The sequence below is a fragment of the Populus nigra genome, chromosome 2, assembly GCF_951802175.1.
Source record: "Populus nigra chromosome 2, ddPopNigr1.1, whole genome shotgun sequence".
In the NCBI taxonomy this organism is placed as follows: Eukaryota; Viridiplantae; Streptophyta; class Magnoliopsida; order Malpighiales; family Salicaceae; genus Populus; species Populus nigra.
The window spans coordinates 42,684,274-42,709,964 of record NC_084853.1 but is presented as its reverse complement, the minus strand read 5'-3'; the positions used below and the strand labels follow the sequence as shown (position 1 = coordinate 42,709,964).

Here is a 25,691-nt window from a genome sequence, read left to right as displayed (position 1 = left end):
CATCTTTTCTAGACACCTGGTACCTGGAATTTAAGGGGTCTGCGTGTTCAAGAGTGGGTCATGAAGGACACGACCTTACTGCACAGTATTAATTTACGGGCCAATGAGAATGTACCTTGAGGTGTCCTTGTTTCTTCATCCCGTTTGCACAGCGAACCTCGCTATTTTCGTTGTTGCTGGGTCTTTGTAGCGGAAGAAACGAAAAAGGAAAGAAAACATTCAGCTATTTTTACATTTTAGAAACTCTCTTTATGGTATGGTATGTCGAAATAAGATCTTGTTCTTCCCTTTAACAAATAACAGAAGACACGAAAAGAGCTCGAGCATTGATAAGAATGGTCTTGCTCACTGTAACATGTGTATGGACAAGACATGGGGATTTTCTTAAAAATAAATTCAGCAATCATTACAGTAAATGTAAAAATTTTAGAGAATAATGTCGTTTGATTTTTTTACTGAAATAACATGCTTTTAGAATGGTTTAAAAACACAGAAACATGATATTTAACTAAATATTACAGTTAAAAACGTTGAATCAATTATTATTTTGTAGCGGTTATCAACAGTGACATTATCAACCATTTTTTCGTTCTCCTTCTCCATAATTACTACTAGAGACTGTAATCACCAAGCCCTTCACTTCAACTCACGGCCAGCAACTCCTCACCACCAGCAACACAAAAGGCTCTCATTCTGCAGCCGACAGCCAACATTTCAGGTGGTATTAGCTCGGGAGTTGAAGACAATATATATTCGTTGTCTCAAACAAAATCATTCACCCTTTTAAATTTTAACTGTTACAGCAAAATCCAAATAGCAACTTGCCACTTGCCATCGTTGGAAAGAACGGATTATGTTGCCACAACTTTCCCATCAACCCCCTCCCCCACACCATCACCAACAAAATTCGCTTGGCTCGGTATAAAGATGGTGAATAAATCATTATAAAAATTGATGAAATGCTGCAGCTTACATATGGTACTCGATTATCACTCCAATAATGGGAGTCGGATGGAATTTGATGGCCAGTTCATGTTTTGTATTAATGGGATGTATGGGTTTCTAGAGTGTGTATGATATTATAATAGGGATTATTTTTTAAAGTTTTTTTATTTAAAAATAAATTAAAATAATATTATTTTAAAAAATATATTTTAAATAAAAAATTAAACTTTAACCAATTTCCATTTCAGCTCCAACACCAAACCCAAACAAGAGGTAAGATAATGATGAGGGGTCATCCCCTCACACACAGAGGGGGGATAAAAAAAAAAAGAAGAGGAAATTCTCCATAGCTCATAGATTTTAGTAAGTGATTTGGAAATTTACAACAGAATTGACAATGAACTCAAGTAGAGAGATTATTTGATAAATTTCAAAATTAGAAAGGACTAAACATACAAAATTAATAAACACATAGAGACCAAATTATAATTTAATCTAGAAAGAAAAATTCAGAGAGAAGAAACCTATCATTATCCGGTATGGGATGCGGGAAAACAAATTTGGAATTAAAATTTAAGTTAAGCTGTGTTTAGTAATTGGAGAATATACCTCGTGCTTATCATCTATTTAGCAAATAACCTCGTAAGAGATGTAATAAAAAGGAGAGAAAGCAAATTTTCTTCCTTGATTTTTAAAATTCAAAATTCGAAGTTATTAGTTATTACTCTTTCCTTTCATCGATCTGTTTTAAGCAAGACGCCAAATCCTTCATAGTTCTTAGCGCGACTCAATAAATTTATTAATTTTTTTAATTAATATATTAAGTCAATGTGAAAGATGTATTTTTAAAATTATCCCAATAAAAGATTTAGTCTTGATATATAATATATAAATTCATCTAAATATATATCTTAATGTTATATAAAAAACAAATTCTCTAGTATGGAGCTATATATAAAGCATACATATATATATATATATATATATATATATATATATATATATATATATATATATATATATATATACATCGTCCATTTACCTCACATTTTTTATATTTAGACAAATCATCTCTCTACAACTAAAGAGAATTTGAAATGCTCCACCAAATCCATCATAACACATAAGAATGAAATAATTGTATCGTTTTAAGAACTATGATCAATACTTCATCCTAAAAACTGCTATCATCATCGATTCATCAGCGTAGCTTCAAAACTGAAGCATATAGTCAATAATCAACATAATCATAATAAGCTTGAACGGTAAAAATATGGTTATGGACACATATATATACTAAATATGGTTATGCGCTTAATTTTGGGAGACTCTAGCAATATATTTTTGTAAAAATTTTAGATTAAAAAAAGAAAGAAGAGTAAATCAGAACCCATCTCTCCTATTTTTTTAATGGGAGAAGGGAAAGAATTCGTGGGGATGGTCCAAATTAACCCTAAACGAGAATATTTTGGGAGCTGTGGCTCCCTTCCCCGTTCCGGCTACCATTACCGTCACCGCTGAATAATTAAACATATAAATTCCATTATACGCATTGACAACAAATCTCGTATTCTTTATTGGGAAATAATAAAAAATAGTCAATTTAAATACGGGGAGCAGCTTTTATGTTTCCTTCCTACGTATGATTATTTGAGGACAATCATGTATATATAATAGCAGTTCAATGTCAATGACAAAGCCAGTGCTGAATAATGAGGCAAATCACAATCACTTTGGCATGATCTTGTGGCAGACTACATAAGCGAAGCCCTACAATAATAACAGAGAAGAACATAAGAGGGTGATAAGCACATTTCCTAACAAACTGTTACAAACTTATTAAAAGGCGTTAGGAATGACATCTCTTTTGCTCTCTTCGTCGACTGGCAAACCCTTCACCGTGTCTCATTAGCCAAAATCTCTCTATTTCTTCAGCTTTGCGTCCTGGAATTCGACCAGCGATCAAAGCCCACCTGCAATATAAATCGTGACTGTTTACGATGATTTTACAAAACGGAGAACAATATTTTTCCCCTTTTTGCACACACACTGACAGACAAAGCAGCTAGCCAATGTAATTTTTTTTTATCAAGAATCAAATTCATTCTGCAGGCCCCGTATATATGCTTGTGGTTTAATTACTTATGAAATGACACTACGATTGCTTATGATCCAACAAAAAAGGGAGAAGTCCCCAGTTGACCAGTAGGCTGAATAGAAAGGTGGAAAGTGGAGTTCTAAAGCGAAACCGTTGTTTGCATTAGCAAACATTAAAGGACATTTTCTGGGTTTTACCAGAATACTTATAGTTAGGCTTGAAAGGGAAAGGAATCATCAATCATGGCCCAGCGACGTGCTAACGAGTTAAACCAGAGTTAAGAGTTAAAGCCACTGAAGCAACATGGCCACAATCAAATACACTGAATATGAAGGGAAATTGGTTACATTTCACATAATAAGAATGTAGTTCACCATAATTATAGCAGCAAAGCTTCTTTTAATTAGTGCTTAAATCGTTCTGTCATCAGAGGAAAAAAAAAACCTGCATTACACGTGTAGGAGGATATTGGTATATATAGGAATTTTGTAAAATGCCTTTGGAAATTTCCACAGGCATCATCTTACAGTGCCTTTCCAAAACAATTTCCATTTTTTATGAAAAATATAAGTGATAATTTTCAACTAACTTAATAGGGAGGGTGAAACACCAAATAAGATCATTCTAGACCATGTTGGATTCTGTAGGTAGAAATTTAAACGATGACCGGATACATCGCATAAACCTTTACCTTTGATTTTCTACATGAAAAATACCGAAGACATTCTAGAAGGCAACTCAGTCTCTCTCTTTCTTGTTTTTCTTTTAATAGAAGAATGAACTCTTCTTAACATGGGAGAAGTTCACGAATTAAAGTTTATTAACCTTAATGTTTAGGATGATAGATTAACATGTTAATTTTATGTATATTATTTTTGTCTAAAATACATGTTTAAAAAAGATTGAAAGCAAGGATTTAATATTTTCAGACTCATATCTTGTTGATCCCTAATTAATATAAAACTGATGGTTTTTCTAGAGCTTTTATTGAACCGTAAAACTCTTTTTGTTTTTTTATCATAATATTTAACATAAAATATTAATGTTAAATATATTCATTTTTCTATATCTTTAAATATATAAAAATCTTTAAAAGCATCTTTTTTTTTATTTTTTTATAAATAATGTGTGATAAATATTTATTTTTTATTAATAATATATACAAGATATTCATTTCTCTTTAGTACTATAAATATAAGATGACATACTAGTTTTTTTTCTCCCACAAACAAATAGGTTTCATGGGATATAAAGATCATATGTATATTTAAAAATACTTATGTTAATAATTTTTATTTTTTTAACGTACATTTATTTTCAAAGTTTCTTTAAAAATATCATTATTTTTTTTCTAAAAAAAAATACTTATTTAAATATTAAAAAAATTCCTAAATCTACAAAAAAAATAATCTGTAAAAGTAAATAACGAGACCGTAGCGCTGACCTACCTACTGGGGAAATTACCTTCCCATTTACACTAGCAAACAAAACTACACGGGACCCATCAATTTATAAGATCCAGGGGACAAATTAAGAAGAAGAATGGGAACTTTCCGGTTTGCATTCCAAAAAATAATAATGGATAATTATAAAAACCATCATATAGCATTAATAGTATTACTCTTTTTTTTAGTAATTTTATAAATTATATATTTTATATATTCGATAATATTTTATATTTTTAATAATATATTTTATTATGATTTTTTTTGTATGATTGTAAAATACAACTTATAAAAATATAGAAAAAAAGTAAAATTTATATCAGACTGATTTTTGTAATTATCCCTAATAATAACAAAGAGCAAGTTTCTTGATACGTTGCTTCTTTACCTGTCCCCCACCAGATTATGCATTCTGTAAATGAGATCTTCTTCTTGTTCTGACATGTTAATGAACTCCCACTCAATGCTGCTCACCTCTGCCAAATTATTACAGAGCAGGAGTGGTGAAGTAGCTAGAAAGAAAAGGAAGAAACTGTAAAGAGAAATCAATGGTCTCGCGAGAAATTAGGGTTATAAGATCAAATACAAAGAAGAAAGAAAGCAGGAAACGTGAAAAGGAAAAGAAGAAGCAAGCGCTCTAAAGCTTTAAGAAGGTAAAGAGAACCCACAAAGGGAATTGGTTCGAGCAGCAAACAGGAAAGAAATAAACCGGGAAACCGATGAAATATATATGAAAGACCATAGCAGGCATAATTATTAAAGTGTAGGAAACTGACCTTGTTCAGAACAACAAGATGTAGTCTTGGCTTGCTTCTTGCGACGTCTATCCATTTTGGTCGTACTTGTTTCAGGGAAGAAAGAATAATTAAGGAAAGAAAAGACACCGGGAAAGAGACGGGGGAGCTAGGCGAGAGCGAGAGTACAGGAGAGCATATTAATTAATAGAAGTGAAAGAGCTATATATCAATAGTTTCCCAAGAGAGACGTGACAAATAGCAGGGGAGGAGAGCAGAGGGATATTAAATTAAGTTATGGGTAGAAATGCGTTATATATATGGGCCATATATAGCTAGGGAGATCGAGTCCTACCAAACAAACAGATCGGAATTGTTTGACTTGCAGTTGTCCCGGTTGAGGGCATATGCTGGAGTCATGGTTCCACGGTTTCGGTCACTTCTTTTGTTGAAAACACACCTATTCCATTACCGTCCATGAGAGAGGAGCGCTTTAGCTCGCACAAGTTTGTCTTTTTAAAACATGGCTGGATTTATGCAACTACCGCGGAGTTTCTCGTTTTGTCTACTGCATGTTACATTTTAATGAAGCAAAAAGATCGCCAAGTTGTTCTAATGTCTATTTAAGTTGTTTTTTCTTTTCATTTTACATGAATATTAGGAATTTACATGTATTTTGATTAATCTTATAAGTTTTAAAATTAATAATTATATAAATTTTTAATAAAAACTTAAACCTATAATTATTAAAAAACAAATTTAAAATTTGATTGGTTAAAATATATTATTTAAGTTGCTTTTTGGTTGGGACTCATTATTGTTGGTTAATGATTCACCCAGCCCTGCTTTCACTGTAATAACTCTATGTCTATCATTATTTGTAGACATATTTCTCAGTTTTTAGCTTTAATATGATGCAATGAATATTAAGAATTATTTTTAAAAGAATATATGTAAATGTTGTGGACGTAATACGTGCAGCTGAAATTAAGTTTGAGGTATAGCTTTCATTCATCTTAACTTAGTGACTAAACTATAATAATAATAATAAAAATAAAAATACCATTGAAAAATACTATTAAAACACAAGTAAATTGCATAAGAATAATCGTGGTATGAGATTTGTTCTTTTTGTGATCTCAGGTTCGAACCCTGTGATTGTTCATATAATAACCACTGGAAACTTATATAGTCGTTAACTTCAGGGTCCGTAAAATTAGTCGAAGTGCGTGTAAGCTGACCCGGACACCCATGTTAATCTTAAAAAAAAATGATAATGGTATGGGTCTAAATAGAGAACTTTTCAAAATTAAGTTTTTCAAAAAACTTTTTTAAGCAAAAAAAACAAACATAGAAAACGAGAAAAATATTTTACCCAAAATTAAGGCGGGGATTATAAAATTATGATGTACAATTTATTATAGGCACCGAAATGACAATGAGCTGAAGTGCAGTATTCAATGGGCCTCTGTAAAAGTACTGACCATGACCGAGCCAATTGGCCGATAACATCCAAGTTGATTTGCCTTTGTAAAAGTAGACCTGGAGCATGCCTCTAGCAGAGATTTGCTTCTCTTACACTCAAGGAACCAGGTATACATAATGAAATTATTATTAACAAAAGCGACTTTGTTCCCTTAAAAAAGTTTCTTTTTTAATATTGCATTTTTTTATCCTGATTTTGTAATTTTGATGACAAGTTTTGTAAATTAATTCAATTTTTTATATTAAACTTTCTCTAAACTTCATCCTTCAATATTTAATTAATTTAGAATCAGGTTTCATAGTTTTTTTTTTTATTATTTTCTATGAGATTATCGTGGTCTTATTACCCAAATCACGAGGTTGGTAAATTAACCCGGGTTAACTCTAGTTGTTTTTTATTGATTTTTTAATTTTACCATTTAACAACAAAGTAGTTGAGAATTAAACTTCATAATTTATTTTAATTTTTTCTTTAAATTTATCTCGCTCACATGACTCTGGTTGCGGGTTTAACAAATTAACTCATTTCGACCAAAGTTGTTTTTTTTTCTAGGTCTTTTTTTAATTAATTTTTTTTTAATTTCAACTTTCAATATTAGGTGACTAATTGATAATTGAATTTTATAATTTGTTTTTATTTACTTTATATGGAATTATTCTAATCTTATAACTCGGGTCATGGATTTGGCAACTAATTCAAGTTAACCTAAATTGATCCAATATGTTTTTGTATCAATATTTTTTTAAAAAATATATATTAAAATTTATTTTTAGTCAAGTTATATTTAGTTAATTTTATCTTTGAACTTTGATTCGTTTAATGTAACCATATTATTATTTCCAATTAACATATAAACTGATTAGATAGTGCAAATTAGGAAATAAAAAAAAACAATACATTTTTTTTTCAAAGAATCCTCCAAAAAAACACACATTAGTAATCGAACATCTTCTACTCTTTATATATATAACTTGTTTTTATTTTCTTTTTCATCCATACATCCACAAGATAAAAATAAAAAAGCATAACTTTCCCTTATCTTTGAGAACCAAACAAAAGAAATTTCATTCCACCAATTTATCTTTCATGATCTCCATACAAATGGTAACGGAAAGGGACTGCAAGAAAGTCCACTAACAAAGTGTACCTAAACAGGCTAGAAAACAAAACAACGGGCTTAAATTAAACCTAGTTCACCCACGTGCTCTCAACCTTCCCCACCTAAAAAATCAAACGCCATGAAATTACGAAGAGTTCTTGTATATTTTTCCCTTATCAATCATTTTATTTTTATTTTTTTCCCAAAATATCTCACCTTATATTGAGCTTCCCATAATATCCCTTAATGTATGAAATTATTACCTTTACCCTCATGAACATTAAATTATTGTTCTTTTTTTTTCCTCTGCCACTCCAGAATTCTCACCCCGACATGGAAATAGATAATGAATACTCCATCTGTAAAGAGCTGTGCACATCTCAGGTGATAATGTGTCGCATATTCGTCTTAAACAGAAAAAACAGCGCCAGATTTCAAGCAAAACACAATAGAGGAATTGAAAACATTAAAATGTAGAGTTGTAGACTCTTAGTTGGATTTCAGAAATAAATAAATAAATAAAATTAAAGGAGAGCAAGAAGACAAATCACTAGGAGCCTCCATCAGCTTTTTTCAGGTGTTTTTGTTTTTGTGGTTGAGACTTAAATAGAACACGATAGTTTCGAGGCAGCCAAACTATATATATAAAGTTTAGCTATTAAAAATAAACTAAAGTTCAAGGACTATATCGTAGATCTGAAAAAAATCGGAGGGGCCACCCCTCACGGTTATTCTATGCGCTGCCCTTGGGATCTTAATCATTCTTTCTACACATATTCTAAGTACAGCAAAGGAGTTTAATTACTAGAATACCACATCAGTTCATAAACAAACTAGGAATTGCTGTGACTTGTCTTTTGCTTTATATTTTTAATTGATAATTTCAAAATGAAAGAAAGTATCAAGAAACAGAAAAAAAAAAGAGACAAGATTCTAATCAAGGAAGAAGAAGATAAGAAAGGATTGGGGAAGAAGAAGATGCATGCAGACAAACTCAATAGTCTTCTACTAACCTTACATGATGTATCCTGCGTGATGTGTGTTTCTCGTTGTGCATTCATAGTATTTGATAAAATATCCAAGAGATAAGTTGTAAATCTGTGATCTTTCACCTGCAATGATACTTTAAACATTAAATCAACTATAATGGTATTTTTATAATATTTTCGTTGTTGATTGAGTTTCTTGTGATTGACACAATATGTAAAGTATTATAAAATATATAAATAGTAAGATGTAATGTATTATTTTTTTTAAAAAATAATGGTAAAGTGTTAAGGCACTCAAGTATCAAGGATACCAAGGTGATTCTTTCTTGATATTTAAATAGTTTGTTGATATAAATGGCATAATTACACAGAAATAATGTTGTTAAATGTGGTTTAGTCTAACAAATCAACCCGGTAATTTATTGATTCAAGACCCGACTTTAATTACATTTTATATTAAACTAGATGAGAGTTCACACATTTAAACTTCTGGATAAAATTCAATTTGATTTTTATTTTAATTATTTTTTAAAATGTTAAAATAATCTTATTTTAAATTAATCAGATAAATCCATTCAATTCATGAATCGAATCTTATCCCATAAACGTTTTGTAATTATGTCAAGTGGCATAAGAGGGCACAGTACTGCTTTTGGAGCTATACAGTTGATAGTTGTTGCGGAATGAGCAACCGTTGTCCTAGCCCGCCTCCTAGTGGGGTTAATGCAGCTACTGTGTTTAGCTCCTTCCAAAATTTGGAGTTAGCTTTTATAGCCTCGTCGTAGCATTTGTTGCAGAATAGTTTCTGCCAGCATTTTTTATTATAATGAAGCGTGTAACACAACACATTTGGGAAGCCATTGATGAGAGCATAGCTAAAACCACCCTCCAGCCATGAATTTATTAAACGTTCAACGAAACCACACATTTACTGCTGGTAATCAACATGGTTCTGACATGGAACCGCATCAAGAAAGATAAATAATTCATCGGAAAGGACACCACAATTCCATGCTAGTCAAGCGTGAGATCTCAGTCTCTGGCACCACATTTACTTTTGGAAGAAAGAAACAAACTTCGGCACTGAGTTTTCACATGAGGCTGTCCTGTTAAAGGGATAAGAAAGGCCAAAAGGATCCAAAAAGTATGCTTTATCAAGACCCATTTGATCTTTATCGACGACAGTCTTCACCAAAAACACACTCTTTCCATTACTCCAAACACCAATATATTCTTGCACGTTCTAGCTGAATTACCTGTCTTGTTGGAACAGAGAGGACAGCCACCGGCCCGTTATATAATCTGGCTTTTGAAAAGTTTATATTGCCTTTGTAGACTCTCTGGAGATGCACCAAGAACATTGATTCGAAGATAAAATGCAACGTTCAGTTGGCATTTTCTTTTATTCAGTGCTTTACATCTCATTGCCTTTGTATTCAACTCATTCTGTTAGTTGATGCCCTTGTCTTCGAGAGCCTTTCACCAAACTTTGTACAGACCAGATTGTGCAATTCTCTACATCTTATTCCTCAACAGAAGTGTTCAATATTGACCCGATAATTAAAAGGAACTTCGATATGCGTAATGCATGAGGTTCCGGAAGTAAACTCAGGTCAAGGGAGAGGGAGGAAAGCTATTTGATTAACATGTTTATCAGTCGAAATTAGTAAAACAAAGTTGAAGTTGCCGAAGACAAGCACAAGAATTTGGCTTTCTGGACACATTTATTCACGTTAACTTTAACATTTATGCAGCCTGATTTAAACGGGTGTTGTACAATGTTGTTAAAATCACAAGTAGACTCGTATAATTTTATAGTTATGGTGCAAAATCATTTAAAAACTCGAAAACTAATTATAAAATCATACATAAAACCCGTAAACATCAAGTGAAATTCATGTTTTTACTTCCGGTTTTACGTTTCCAAGAGAAACACATGCTACAAAACAAAACGTTGCCAGTTGCCATCCATACTTAGAACCCTATCTCTTCAAAGCAGCCGCCCCTCATCTATCTCTTCCCCACCATACATGCTCATATACCCACCAGGCTGAACCAGTAGCCCCTTCATCCCTTCTCCCCTATGTTTTTTTCAGCCTCTACAGATCGCTTTCTACTTCTCTTTGGACTCTTCCTCCTCCCCCACCTCTTCAAGTCCCAGGTTGTAAGAACTCCCTCCAATTAAAATCTCCAATCATATCTTATAATCTTCTTTTCTTGTGTGCCCTAGTTACTCGATCCTCTCTTGTTTTCCTTGATAAGTTGGAATAGCAGGTAAAAGGTGTCGGGTATCTATTGGCACTGTTGTCGTGCTCCAAAATTAATTATTATATTTTCGGAGTTGCTGATATATACCACTACTGAATGATAGCTTTCCATTACTTCTGCTACTACTGCAAATGCAGTTGCTTGAGCTGTTTATGTTTTTTTTATATATATAAGTTAGTTTAATGTGAGTATTTGAACTAGTTTATATGTATCTTGATTAATTTTATGGGTTTTAAAATTAACAATTATATAATTAAGTTTTCAATGACTATCATATGAACAATTACATGTTCAAACCTAAAACTATAAAAAAAATAAATCTTTTAATCTCAACTTTTATTATTAGATTAACACATGAATAATTAATTTTATATTACTTTTAAGATGGTTGGTATCTAATGTAGCTTTTTTGTTGGCTTTACGGTTATATTATTTTTGGACCAACTCTTTCTCAAAGAGGTGTCCTTTTACTTTTTTTTATAGCCTGTTTTGATATTAAGATTAAAATAATACAATCCCACCTGAACTAGTTAGATGTAAGGATTAGTTTCTGTTCATTTTATTATAGTTAAATTAATTTGGTCAAAACCTAAATTCAATAATATAAAAAAAAACTTTAATTTTATCTTTTTTTTGTTATTTTACTAAACAAGAAGAAAAGGTATAAGATTAATCTGTTTACCCGGATTTTTAATTAAATTAAATCCCAAATAATCTGGATCTGTTCCCTAATTAAGGTAAATATTATTTTATTTCATTGAAGCTATCAAATTTTAAAAAATGAACTATAGAAAGAATTTATATATGTGAAAAACGTTGTGCAACCAACATGTTCTATCAATAATAGGAGCAACATGTTCTATCAATAATAGGAGAAAAGACACTTGAGGGTTTAGCTCAATGGTCAACTGCAAGACTTGCTTTGCAACTGTTTTGAGTTTGATTTTTTTTGTTTACCAACTTGTCATTCTTGTGGTGCCTTACCTGTTTACTAGGCTTGCAGGATGTTCAGTAGATCCGGGGATTAGTTGTGGTGCACATAAGCTGGCCCGAACACCTCGGGTTATAAAAGTAATAATAATAATAATAATAGGAGAAAAGCATCCTCTGCCCATAAAGATTTCGATCCACAAATTCTAGATAAAATGGAATGGTATCGGGAAATAAATCTCCAGGTGCAATCATAGCGACTTGTAAGCACCAATCCGACGTCATTCAACCCTATTCTGTATTCTCCTACCAAAATTTTCATTCCAAATCCAAGACAAGACACCCAAAATTGGTTTAAAAAAAGTTGGTGTATTCTTATTAGTTTTAAAAATACAGTGGTTTTGAGATTTTTTTCATGAAAATAATTTTTTTTATTAACGTATTCAGTTAAAAAAACATTTTACAATTGTTAAAGTAAATTAATAAAAAATATCAAAATAGTATATTTATATTTTATATGATTAAAAATTGAGAAAATATAAATATGATAAAATAACATTAAAATAGGTTGTTTATCACCATTAAGAAATTAAATGCACCTGTGGCTCAAACTCAAAATATATAAATTTAACGTGTTAAAACTTAGTTGTGTTGTATCATCCTAGAGTTTGCCTCATCCCATCAATTTTTTTTTATAGTCATTTTCTTAAAATAATTATTTTTTTATTATATATATATATATATATATATATATATATATATATTAACTAAGAGTATGATTTTTTTTTATTAATCCTAAATTTTCCCCGTCTACTTTCATTCAGGATGCTTTAACTTGTGACCTGTACCACTACAACATGCGTCTCTATCAATGAGCCATGACACAAAATTATTATAAAACAACTAAAAAAATATATCAAGATGCTTTATTATTAATATAAATAATAAAACACGATAAAAACCCCTTTTTATTCATCTGAATAGACCATGAAATTTTGGTTTAAAATCAGTGTATTTACCGAACCGCAAATTCACTGCAGTACCAGCATGGGAAAAGACGACGTGGAAGGAGAGGACAATGTTAGCCATCATTGAGGCAAAAAAGATCTTCCATAAGCGAAAAAACTCGAGTTCTATAACTTTTTTTAGATGAATCACACAGAATTGAAAACTATTAGCACAAGAAATTGCAATAATTATGAAACACACATGAAAGAAAGGTTTAAAAGGGCTCTCAAGCAACCATAAAACTCTGGAACTAACAACCAAACCACAACGCTCTAATCTTAAATGAACCGAACAAACCCCACTTTTAAAGGGAGGTTTTAATCTTAACCACAAGGCTGAGATGAAATGGGTGCCTGCCAATTTGTGATTCCCTGCACTTCATTTTACGTAGGCAGTTCGTCTTGCTGGAGTGGCAGGGATCAGGAGCTACCTCAAGAAATTTCTAGCTAGTTACACAAGCCCACCCACAAGATCTCTGAGCAACTTGAGGTTCCAATTTTCACATCAAACAAGCAACAGAAACAACAGGATAAATGGCTATTTATAATCCTCATATGATTTGTGGATTCTAAGGAACCACTGACAATGGGATCTGCCTTCTCTATAGTCTAAAATATCATGCACCACATTTACTGTGGAAGTTAAATTTATGGAAGGTGCCACATCGCAAAAGGTGTGATGAGGTTGCCAAAGATGTGAGGAGGGTGGAGACTGATTCCTACTTCCTAATAATACATCATAACACCTACTACACGACAAGAAAGCAGAGGCTGTCAAAGAATAGCAGCGTAATTACACGTCAAGGTGGTGACAATCAGTGATGGATGCTCTTGTACTGTAACACTCTCACCAAGGTCGTCCCTTCCCTCCAAGCCGACGGGCCAACTCAAAATCCTTTTTCACTGAGGGAAGAAAGCAAATAAAACGAGTTTCTTTACTGAATAGCATATATAAAAATTCTGAAGCAAGATTGAATGGATCTGAACTGGACTAATCTTGACCGACTTCCTAAAACTCACAAATCAGCATACATAGATAATTTCAAACATGTAAACAAAATTTGGTGTGCATCTACACTGAAGATCATTAAACAGCATTTAGTGATATCTAAAGACCACTGAAGTAAACCTGATCAAAATTCTATCTAAATAAAATACATAAAAGTGCAAAGTTTTCCCATAGAATTTGAAGAAAAGACAAATGCTCATGATCATAATAGATGTAGTGAAATCTAACTCGATGTGGCAGAGATCACTGAACTAGAGTTGATCAAAATTCTACTATAATGAACATTTAACTCATGAAATTAGAGGAGAAAAAATAAAAGGAAAAAGGATGCAGTTATAATAGTTGCGTCTAATCTCACTCACTTAATGTAACCCGTTTTGCATGAATTGCACAGAGCATTCCATCTTCAAACAAATGAACCAAAAAATCCTCTGCTGCCTACAAAAGTAACAAAACAATAACTGGCATGCATCAAGATCTATTAGCACAACTACATGAAAAGTAGAACCAGAGCAGAGTAATTACTACCTAGAAGTTCCATTTTCTAATAAACTATCAGTGGTTGTAACAACTACATGACTGAACTATTGGAAGGTGCTCTGCTGTCAAAGCTGGTTTGGGGGCTCTGGTCCGTAATAGCAACGACGTCTATAGAAGTGGCTTTGCAGGGTCTGGTTAGGGTTTGGGACATTTTCTTTTCAATGACATGATGGGGATGGTTGTTCCTTGTGATTGTTCTCTTAGTTTGAGTGTGTAGGGCCTTTGGTCCCGTTTCTTACCAAAAACTACATGACTGTACTGAACAATACTACAGGTGATGCCAACACTGAGAGGAGATAGCATACTCTTAAACTGAAAATGCAAGTACAGTGAAACTTCTGAAGACAGGTATAGGTTTTTGCTGAAGCATGAAAGTAATGAAGCATACTACTGGCATGCATGTCAGAGAAATGTCACAAAATACCTCCTGAATTGCAACTAAAGCTTCAGCAGTCCAACGGTTCACTTCTCGGGAAAACTCCTGAGTAATCATTCTTACCTGCAAAATGATAACGACCACTATCACATCCAATTAAATTTCAATGAGAAAATCATATGCACAAAAGGTGAAAGCATAATGTACCAATGGGCATTGTTAACAGTTGTGGAATCTCAATGTCATGAATAAATAAGCAAAGGGTGACTTCAACAAATACATACAGAAAGAGAGAAACAACAGCAAAGTTACTAGACCATAAAATTGGAACAAGTAACAGGTGAATTTAACAAATACATTGCAGGGTTACAAAACCACAAGAGAGTGGGGTGGTTTTAAAGGTTCTAAATATTGGTGTTCTTTACCAAAAAGATGATCTTGTTTTTTCTAGAGTAACCATCTAATTTTGTTTGTACGAGCATTCAGAGAGATCCAACTTCTTTTCTGATTGAAAAAAAATTCTAAAAACTCCTTATAAATAAGCATCCAATTGTGCCAATGAGCTGGTAGCTTAATGGTACTCTTGCATTTAATTGTACAGAAAGTTTTCAATCAGGAACAATCATCTTGGGAAACACGAAGAAATTTGGGGACACAGCACAAGGAGGACAAAAACCAATGGGTTGTGGGATGGTCACAAATAGAAACAATAATATGATGAATAAGATGAATCAAATGCCAAAAAATATTCCATGACAGCAAGAAACATTAATATGCACTGCAAACATACAGAAACTTCATCAGAGCAATGCAAACGAAGAGAGTAAAAAATTGTGAGATTTGTAATATTAAATCACATAATTCCAGTGCATGCTATTCACCCATGTAATTCAATCCTGACTGGAATATCACAAAAATAATTGTGACCTATATAGCTCTGGGAACCAGCATCATATCTAGCCATTGATCATATAAACTCATATGCATGTTTTAAAATATGTATGTACACAAACATTTTACAAGCACATATATATATATATATATACACACACACGCAAAGAAACTCACTTGCAAGAAATGTTCGATTGTTCAACACATTTTTAGACAATCTGAGTTTTACCAAGCCAGGCTTTGGATATAATACTCTTCATGGAGATCATGCACATAAAACTAGCAAATCAATCAAATATTTTAAAACATTCCATTTATTCTAGGATTACCAAATTAAGAGCTGGCTCCAAAGAGTTATCAAGATGACAAACACAAAGATACCCAATTAAGTTGGATTTGACAAGCAGGTAATGGAACAATTAAACCTGACATCCAATGGTTGATTTAACAAAATAAACTATAAAAAAAGTTACTACAGAGAGTGCTCACACATCGAATAAAGCTAGCAGCTGGTATGAGTGGCCTCCAAGTTTTCTGATAATGCCGAATTTCACGAAGAGCTACTGTTCCTGAACGGAAGCGATGCTTTTTCCTCTGTCTTTGTGTGGATGAACCTTTTACAAGTATTAACAAATAAAGAGAAAGCATCCCAGAAAAAAACACATGCCAATACAATCAAGTTGAACGCCTCAACCTAAAAAAAGAAACAAATTTCACCCCCCAACCAAAAAAGTGGAGGAAGAAACTCACCTTGTTGGCCATTTGCTTGCGGTCTTGTTCTCTGCAACCAAAAAAATAGAATACGAGACTATTAAACAACGAAGTAAAAACAGTAACATTTGAGATTTAAGGCAAGAGATAAACAAGATATGTATACTATTCTCGGTTTTCTCATTCCTTTCTCAACAAAACTTATAGTTAAAAAAAAAAGTAATTTCGAATTTTAAGATTATTTTCTTCATTTCTTACCCATTTTTTCCTTTACCAAGGAAATTAAAATAGTAGCAGAAAATAACAAATGTAAATATTAAAAAACAATATATCTATATATAATCACAATCTTTTTTTTAATCTAAAATTTCTCCTTCCTGGGGGTTTCCACAGCTAATTACCTCCAGCTTATGCTAACTTATTTTTCTTTTTTTTCTTTCAAAATCATACAAAATGTATAAAAAAGCTCAAAAACAAAACAATTAGTACACTTTCGTTTCCCGTATTTTCTTAGCAACCACACAGGCAACAAAAAAAATATAAAAACAAATAACAACAAAACCTGGAGAGAAAGAGAGAGGGAGGTACCGACGATGTTGGCGTTCTAGGTGTAGATGGTGAGGCATCTGTAATTTCACAAAGGAAAGCATAAATAAGTTAGGGTTCATGAAAGAAAAGGGGGAAAATCGAATGCATATAAATACAACAACAACAACAACAACAAATGCATGTTTTATACAGTAAAACCACATAAACTTCTGCATTTCTTCATTTTTTAATTAAATAAATAGAGAGATCTAACCGGATCTCTTCGGGCTTCTGGCTCGTTTTCGAGCAACTGGATGTTTCGTTCTGGCCATCGATGAAGCGTGTCTGTATTTAAAAATAAATAAATAAATAAAAATTTAGCCAAAAAGTAAGGATTGTTATTCTTTCTAGTTTTTTGCCGCTCTCTTGGAATTTTTGAAACGCAGCCGGTCTCCTGTGTGTCTGTCTGGCTGGCCAGGTCAGGGAGTGTGTGTAGGGGTGTGTTCGGTTTGGGTTGAATGGGTTTATGAGTCTGAAACGACTTCGTTTCTTTGAACGTACCCTTACACTTGTTATTTAAAAAAATAAAAATGAAAATTTCAGTGCGTAACAGTCACTGAAAATGTACCGTTACAGCCCAAGCACAAAAGCCAAAACAAAAGCAAGCTGCTAACAATCAGTAGAAAAGTAATTGATTAATACTGATCTTACATCAAGTGACGCTAGTGAATCCCATAAATGTAATAATGATTGTATTTACTCAAAAGCATAAACAAATTTCGATAGGATTAATATTAATTCCCCAATAAAAGAACCTAAGATTACATCGAGTAATTTCACTAGTTCAGTAATCGTCATCTCCAACACAGTTCAATTATTTTTTCTTTTTCTTTTTTAATTGTGACTTCTGATTTCTTCTTTTAGATTCCAAAAAGAGTTGGTACAAAGTTTTCTAATTTGAAATTAATTGAGCTGAAGTTATTGTTCGCAGGGCCCAAGCATGGCATGCAAAAGAATTTGGCGGGTGTTAATGGACAGCAAAAACGTAAAATTCAGTAATTATTTTGGCTAACTTCAAAGTATGAGTTTGTACATACCTAAAGTTCTTCCAGTGACTCCAGAAACTAAAAAAAAAATGGCATTACCGCATCAAGATAGTGTTAGCTCATAAGCTACATCTACAAAAGACCCACAAGCTACAAGTAATTAAAGAGAGACACGATCAGGTTCGCTGTTGCATATTACTTAGCATCCATCGATTTCATGATTCTTAACTTCCTTTCCTTTCCCCTTTTTTTGTTCTGCAATCCAAACCATCAAGTTGACTCGAACATTTTACAACGAGGAACATAGATTGCACAGCTCGCAAAGTAATTCAAGATTTTCCAGGTGAAACAGCTTCCCGTTGCAGAACGAGACATAAAGACTTCAATTTAAGGTTGAGATGGGGTGGGCGACGTTGGGGGCTTGAGATCCGGATACTGCAATACAAGAACGGTAGTCGTGTGGCCGAAACTGAGACTAGTAGGAAACTTTATAGCTTGTGTAACCAACTAGTGTGCTATGAACTTGAAGGAAAATAACCACTATGGAAATAAACAAGAGCAATGAGAGTGGGAATTACAGTTGGATATGGAGAAAGTGGCCTTGAAAATCCAGAAATTGGTTCAGCTTTAGCTTCTGTTTTGGGTGCTGAATTTATCTGGGGAGCAGCTTCTGCGTTCTGTACACTACTACTAGCAGCAGCAGGTTCTGGACTCGCTTCTGCAGGCGCAGGAAGAGCCTTGCTCGTCACTGCTACTGGTAGAAGAGCCTTCCCTATGTCCTGAATTGACAAGGTAATCCAGAAAAAGAGATTGACATCATCGCAAAAGAACACATATTTTTTTGGAAAACAAGTTACTGATTTGGCTTCACTGCACTAGAATACAAGCATCTATATGGTTTGAAATATTACCTTCAATTCATCCACTAACTCTTTAGGTGCAATCTTGGTGGTCAAGAATTCATCAACTTCTTCCAGAGTTTGCTTACGGTCCTGCCATGGGAAGCAAGGAATAAAATGTTAAAGTGAATATAAATGCTTGCAATTTAAGGTCCCGAGAATTATGGGCCAAAGTTATGGAACTTTCCTGTCTGGATGCTGAGTCACTCACACAAGGGCATCATCACGATCCCATTACACACATACAAGGGCGGGCCCTGGCTGAGTGGTTCATCAGAATCATAATATATTTTCAAATTTCTAGGAGTATATATAATAACTATGTGGCAGTATATCTTTAATTCTTTAAGGCACAGAACTGCTTCTGCACATATGTTGTGTTTTAAACTTTGAAGAAAAGTGTTTTCCCCCTTTTCTCCTCTTTATTAGTGGCAGAAAGGCCCATTGGAACTTATGTATCCTAGAGCACATGCAATAGAATGAAATCATATCATCTCAGTCATGAAATTCAAGAAAAAATAATTTAATCTCAGCAAAGACATACCTCAGCGAACAGGAGTTTCTTACTCACAAACTGAATTAGTGCAGCTGAGCCTAATACTTGGAGTATTGCTTCAATCTGGAAAATACAAACAGTCAATTTTGCACATCTCCCTTTTAGTGAAAATAAAAAGAAAGCCATTATTATTAAAAAAAAAAACATAAAGAAAAATAATACAAAAAGAGCTTCATGACCCAACCTCTGAGAATGCCAATACACCTAAGCCAGTAGCTGCTGCAATTGCAAAGGTGACAGGCAAGGCATCGGAGCCCTCCTGCAAAATTATCATTGTGATTACTGTGCTGGAGTGTTTATTTATAAAATCATAAAAGAAAGGCCATAACCAGTTTATATATAAGAACTTATCAATATTGATCATTGAGTACCAATATTCTAAGATTCAAACCAAGAATAGGAAAGAAAGCTATGAGTGGGCCAAGGGTGCCATGCCCCTACTCTTACATCAATGAGAGAGATAAAAAAACTAGCAGGGGAAAAAACAGTTAGTGGTTGGGTTTTATTAAGGATGTTGATGGACATGCTTGACAACTGACAAAATAAAAAGTTTCTTACACTCTGAGTTGCAGGAAGCTAAATTAAGCATGATGATTTATCAATGGCTCTCTTATTCCATTCTAATGGTTAGGCTGAAGTAGAAGGTTAGGGACCTGTCAAGGACACGATGCATGTAGTCTTCTGTGGATGTAGTGCCAGATCAAGATAATCCAGATGTTAACAACAAGGTGTGTTGATAACGGCCATACTTATTACCATGTTCCAATATGTACTTGTGTTATTTCCGGTGACAATGATCGCATCCTGCAGGGCCACCCTTCTTTATCTTTGTCATTCCTCAAGCCTCAAGTGTGTTACAACTTTTTAGTTCAGTCATTAATCTTCAAAACATGTCTGGCAACTTCTTGTTTCTTGCGCCGAGCTGAATTTGCTTCTTATTTAGTTCCTCTCACTTACAGCTCATTTATATTAACACTCAATTCAGCAGAATAGACACAATGTAAGATCTTAACCAAGCAGATAAAATGTTCCCTTGCTTTTTTGACCAACTCACATCCCATTTTGTTCATCACGAATACTATGACAGATATCATTTGTTTAAAGTTATATGAGACCATACAAAGGATCAGCATTCCACTCATAAAGGTCCTTAGATTGTGTATTGAAGTGAAGTTTTTTAGTAGAAGATTAAACTACAAGAGAAAAAAGGCAGCAGATGAGGAAGGGCACATACTCCTAGTGCACCACCGATAGCGTCTGATAAATCACCAAGGTCAAGACTAAAAGCTTTCTTTGGTGGAATCCAGGGAAGCCCACTATTCTGCAAAATACAATTCTCAAAGCTTGTATTTACGTTCCATAAGATAAGAAAGGGACTTGGATGCTAAATAGTTCGAACACGAATTAAAAGTGATAAAAAAAACAGAAAATACCATCCATCCCCGGGGTCCTTCTGCACCATCTTTGATTGCATATGCTGCTTTAAATCCATTTACAGTGACCAACTCTGCAACCAATTCGGAGTTGCCATCGAATCTGGCTTTCGTCATGAATTTAGCAGCATTAGCTTCAAACAATAGCTTTGGATAGCAAAGAACGAATCAGAACTCTAATTATTACCTCTTCAGCAATGGAATAGCAAAGGAGAAAGGGGAATTGGGGGGTTAAGAATTTGTAAAAGTTGGTTCCTTCTACTGGTATGGTATTCCTTATTTTTCTTACATTGATTTTGTTATTAAGTAGATTGGTTAAACAGCACGACTATGTGATTTAATGAGCTCTGAGTCCTTGATAAGGGATGTGATATGTAATATTTTTACATTATGAATGATTTCTACATTTGAGTAGTCAAGGTTGGGCAGTTCAGTTTGCAGTATTATGCAGGCAGCACCATGTGCTAGCTATTCTGACCCTTTCGGGGGTTCTTCCAGCACCAAATAGTACAGACACAACTCCATACGAGATTTTTGAACATTTTGGCCGATCATAATCAATGATGCTATACCTGTTATTATAGCATATTGCTCGTCTGTGAAATTGCGAGTGGAACTTTACAGATGCCAGCTAGCCAATTTAAAATTTTCAAACTCAATCAGTTCTTTGATTTCAACGAAGAAGGAAAAGAGCTTACGAGATCTAGTTAATGTGCTATGAAGTATAGATTCTAAAATCACTCCATGCACAAATTTCATGTCCACTATGATTACCCCATCTGGATTTTCTCTGTCAAAGATTTTCCACTTAACTTATAACCTAGATATTGGTGAGGATAACAGATGAAATCTTCATGCAAAATATAGTAATTGGATTCGCTATCTTACTTGTCCAGAATGAACAACGTGGTATTCTCTGGTTCCTTAAACTTCAAAGGCAGCTTCTTCAAGAAACCTGGCTTGTCTTCACCCTCATAAACAATTGGCACTGGTTTCTTACTCAAACCCCTGATATCAGGACTGCCCACTTGTCTAAACTCCACTGGTGCTCTTATATCAAGCAATTGAGCATTTGCGTCAACACCCAACGCTGCATACGCCTTTTTTGCAGACTCTACACCCCAGGACTTTGACTTGTTTAGCACCAGAGACAGAACTAGTGGAACTGCCAAAACTGTAACACTACCTGCTACGATTGTTGGGTTTTCCGTTCCAAATTTGATGACACTATCTAGGACACCGTTTGCATCAGATGAGAAGGAGCGCGCAGACTGTTCCAGTGCTTCTTGATATGTTAAAGCTCTAGCTAGCCCATTACCAAGAACTGAAGATAGTAGCACTATACCACCATGTAAAGTCCTTGATAGACACTCTTGTGTAGTTGATCGGCTCGTGCTTGTAGAGAAAGAATGAGAGATTTTGAGTGGTGAAACTGTAGGAAGTGATAAAGATTTTCTGGATTCTGATCTTCTCTCACAGAGAACTGATAATGGTGTCGAGCTTGCTGCATTGAAGGCCTCCATGGCATAATTCTTTGTCGCAGACAAACTATGGTCTCTTACAGAAATGATGCAGAAGCTTGAATCGCCATGGTAATAGAGCTTTATGCAGATATTGTTTCTTTTAGGATGATTGAATGAAAGGTAAGCAGAGGATGAAAAGCTTTGTCTTCATTCAATGCAAGTTGCTGGTGTCCTTTGAATGGGAGACGTGCTGGCGTGGCATGGGGGTGGATATCTTTGACACTCATTGCATGACACGTAGAAGAGAATTGGTGATCACATGGCTTGATGACTTTCTTTACATGAGATCGGTATTTCGTTGTTTATCCTTTTACTATTTACAACGATATAGATAACAGTGAATTACAGCAGATTAATAATATAATTGTTCTTTTCAAAGAAATTTATCAAGCATGGAGTTAGAGGTGAGGTTATTTTTTGTATGAAATATATTTGACATTAAAAAGATAATTAGAAATAAAATAGTTTGTTTGGGTTTTTTTAGAATGCAGTATAAATACTAATTTATTTTTCAAGGTATAAAATTTTAATTTTTAAATTGAGACTTCTTGTGTTTTCAAGAAAAATAAATATAGTTATCAGACTTAAGGATTTGAGAAATGACATGATTGTCAGACACTTGGCACTAGAATCGAATATATTTGTCAGATCTCAGGCGCTAGAGTCTAGTAAGGCAACTACACCCCATGCGTTTATGTCAGGCATGATTGTTAAATCTCAACGCCTCTGGTCTAGAATGTCATGGGTCTAATAAAAATATCAAAACCATATTAATGGGTTAGGCAAGGAATGTCATATCTAAAAAATTTAGGTTTGACTCCAACAAACTCAAGTAACTTGGAGTTGACAGGGAAAGCCATAGTTAAAGAGTGCATTGAAAATACATAAGAAACGACACTACTTTTATGCGTTGTCATGTAAATTCTTTGGTAATGTCATTAAACTCGACTTGATGGGTCAACTTTGAAATATCATGACTCGAGTCCTTGCCTCACCTGGATTTCAAACTGTTTTGAAGTTAATCTTATGTGACTATGTCGACTTAATAGATTAAAAGATAACATGAACACCCAATCAAAAATATGCTTTGACTTCAAAAAATCAAGACTACAATGTCTTTTTAAAATAACAAGATAATAACATATTAGATCGATTCGATTGAGATTAATTTATTAAGCTTGTAATTCAGATAATGGCATTGATTAAATCTAATAACTTTGTTTTTCTAAAATTATTATTATTTAAAAATACATAAAAAAATAAATACTTGCAACAAAGTAGCTGATAAAAATTAAAAGTAAATAAAATTATATAAATTATATAAAAAAATGATTGCTAATATTAAATAAAGATTGTTATAATCTTATTTGAAAACAAAGAAAAAATCAAATAGTACTCAATAAAATAATATTTAAATACATTCTTAATTAATTTTATATTTTAATAAAATAACATAAATAATATATTTATAATTAATCATGTTTTAATAAAATCACATCTAAATTGTTGTGAAAAAATATTAAAAACGGGTAAAACATGCAAGCCTGCGTGGCCCATTATACCTAACCCATTAAAAATATGTCTCCTTGTTTTTTTGAGAAGATATACAGCACAACCTAAACTTTTAGATTTCTTTTAATTTAATTTAATCTTATCCACTTATAGCACAACACTAGTTACACGACCCGCACGATGCCACGGGTCAATAATTTTTGTATAAAAAATATATAAAAAAAGTTAAGATCTAAAAATATTAGGTCTTTTTGTAAAGTTATATCCAAGAGTCTTGGATGTAGCTGCAACACCTGATCCAATAGTAATATTTATAATATTAATAAAAAAAAGTTAAGATCTAAAAGTATTAGGTCTTTTAGTTTTTTTTAAATTACAGTCTACAGACATTATAGTCTTTTATTAAATTATGTGATAATTAAAATAAAAATTTGAATTTTTTTTAAGATTTAAATTCTAGAAAAAAACATATTCTTCAATAAAAATTTCTCTTTTTTATTAAGGCATTTCTTTTTTGTTTTGAAAAATAAATTATTAGCGACATGGTTTTTTTCAATAGAAACTTAAGACAATTAAAGTAAATACTTGTAAAAAATCAAATGATTTAAATTAAGGAGTTTTCTTTAATCAAAATCTCATTGCTATTCATATCTCTTTTTTGTTTTGATGAAAACTTGTCTTTTTTATTAGAAGCATATTTCTAAATAAGAAATTAACATAATTTGAAAAGCAATTTTCGATGGAAAAATAAAAAAATCTCTTTATGTTTTGCATGGTTTTATGAAAAAATAAAATACTATTTAATTTGAGAAAATAATATAAAATAATAAAATATTTTCATTGAATATCTATAAAAAATTTCTCTGTAAAATCTTGCATATTAATTTCATGTATAAATTATTAATATTACCATAAAAGCACAACTTAATAATTTTTTGAGACAATTTGTTTAAATAGAATTTCATTATAAAATATAAAATAAATAAATAAATAAAATAATAAAGGCCAAAAGATTTAACCCTAGGCATGCTTGGTCTAGAAGGCGAGGCCTCAACAATCAATTAATTTCTCAAACTCGAGAAAATGACATGTCTTGTATTTGAGTTTGTTTTTCTAAAACAATTGAATGACATGTTGCCATCAGAAAATCATGGTCATGGTAATTTGAATTTTAAATTTCAAGCTATTTGTTTTACCTAAAACCATTTTAAAAATACATCATAAAAATTTCAATAATTTACAACTCAAAACATTTCAAAAATTTCTTCAAAATCAAACCGAATCTATGCAAGCAAACATTGTAATTAGTGTGTTATTAAAGGCCCAAATCACTCTATCTAACATTAGTTTTCAAAACGAATCCATTTACATCAAAAATGATATTTTTATAAAAATGATATTTTTATAGTTAGAATGTGACCAATCAAAATTTTTATTTCTAATTTTTTTTTCAATGATTTTTTTCTCTCATCTCTTAATATTTAAAAACTAAAATATAAAAAATGAATTTTAAAGAGTGAAGCTTCAATAAATTATGATGAGAGTTGAAAAAATTGAAACAGTGAATGTGCTCTGTTTTACTTTTTAATTATGTTTGGGCTAAGGGTGCCTGGGCAACATAAGCCTTGCCCATGTGCTTGAAAAATATTTTTTTTTAACAAAAAAA

At 32.7% G+C, this 25,691-nt stretch overlaps 3 protein-coding genes across 4 annotated transcripts; all 3 read right to left on the bottom strand.

The window, feature by feature from the left end:
- Positions 1-2,497: 2,497 nt before the first annotated feature.
- LOC133681383 (MYB-like transcription factor ETC3) lies at positions 2,498-5,708 on the bottom strand. 2 transcript variants are annotated; one of them, XM_062104417.1, is made up of 3 exons: positions 5,265-5,708; positions 4,877-5,000; positions 2,498-2,918 (listed from the first exon to the last, which is right to left on the bottom strand). In XM_062104417.1, the coding sequence occupies exons 1-3, from the start codon at positions 5,317-5,319 to the stop codon at positions 2,795-2,797; spliced, it is 303 nt and encodes a 100-aa protein (XP_061960401.1). In that variant the 5' UTR covers positions 5,320-5,708; the 3' UTR covers positions 2,498-2,794. The 2 variants fall into 2 exon arrangements, with proteins under 2 accessions (XP_061960401.1, XP_061960402.1); XM_062104418.1 differs by having other exon boundaries at positions 4,877-4,964.
- Positions 5,709-13,520: 7,812 nt separating this feature from the next.
- LOC133682336 (histone H3-like centromeric protein CENH3) lies at positions 13,521-17,950 on the bottom strand. The gene is made up of 7 exons (XM_062105630.1): positions 17,331-17,950; positions 17,117-17,154; positions 16,568-16,598; positions 16,307-16,431; positions 14,975-15,049; positions 14,373-14,448; positions 13,521-13,904 (listed from the first exon to the last, which is right to left on the bottom strand). The coding sequence occupies exons 1-7, from the start codon at positions 17,386-17,388 to the stop codon at positions 13,849-13,851; spliced, it is 459 nt and encodes a 152-aa protein (XP_061961614.1). The 5' UTR covers positions 17,389-17,950; the 3' UTR covers positions 13,521-13,848.
- A 137-nt stretch (positions 17,951-18,087) lies between these two features.
- On the bottom strand, positions 18,088-22,670 carry LOC133682335 (rhodanese-like domain-containing protein 4, chloroplastic). Its single transcript, XM_062105629.1, has 8 exons — positions 21,879-22,670; positions 20,991-21,093; positions 20,792-20,878; positions 19,742-19,816; positions 19,546-19,620; positions 19,014-19,094; positions 18,681-18,881; positions 18,088-18,537 (listed from the first exon to the last, which is right to left on the bottom strand). Exons 1-8 carry the CDS (start codon positions 22,511-22,513, stop codon positions 18,490-18,492), a joined length of 1,305 nt encoding a protein of 434 aa, XP_061961613.1. The 5' UTR covers positions 22,514-22,670; the 3' UTR covers positions 18,088-18,489.
- Positions 22,671-25,691: the final 3,021 nt, after the last annotated feature.

Excerpts from the sequence above, each read along its gene's own strand:
- LOC133682335 (XM_062105629.1), bottom strand. The coding sequence starts at position 22,513 with ATGGAGGCCTTCAATGCAGCAAGCTCGACACCATTATCAGTTCTCTGT. Across the intron at positions 21,094-21,878 it reads ACGTTGTTCATTCTGGACAA|ATTCGATGGCAACTCCGAAT; the intron begins GTAAGATAGCGA and ends GACGAAAGCCAG. Across the intron at positions 18,882-19,013 it reads AGTTAGTGGATGAATTGAAG|GACATAGGGAAGGCTCTTCT; the intron begins GTAATATTTCAA and ends TTGTCAATTCAG.
- LOC133681383 (XM_062104417.1), bottom strand. The coding sequence starts at position 5,319 with ATGGATAGACGTCGCAAGAAGCAAGCCAAGACTACATCTTGTTGTTCT. Across the intron at positions 5,001-5,264 it reads ATCTTGTTGTTCTGAACAAG|CTACTTCACCACTCCTGCTC; the intron begins GTCAGTTTCCTA and ends TTTTCTTTCTAG. Across the intron at positions 2,919-4,876 it reads CATAATCTGGTGGGGGACAG|GTGGGCTTTGATCGCTGGTC; the intron begins GTAAAGAAGCAA and ends TTTATATTGCAG.
- LOC133682336 (XM_062105630.1), bottom strand. The coding sequence starts at position 17,388 with ATGGCCAGAACGAAACATCCAGTTGCTCGAAAACGAGCCAGAAGCCCG. Across the intron at positions 15,050-16,306 it reads CTGCTAGCTTTATTCGATGT|GTAAGAATGATTACTCAGGA; the intron begins GTGAGCACTCTC and ends ATCATTTTGCAG. Across the intron at positions 13,905-14,372 it reads TGCAAAACGGGTTACATTAA|TGAAAAAGGATTTTGAGTTG; the intron begins GTGAGTGAGATT and ends TTCTTCCCTCAG.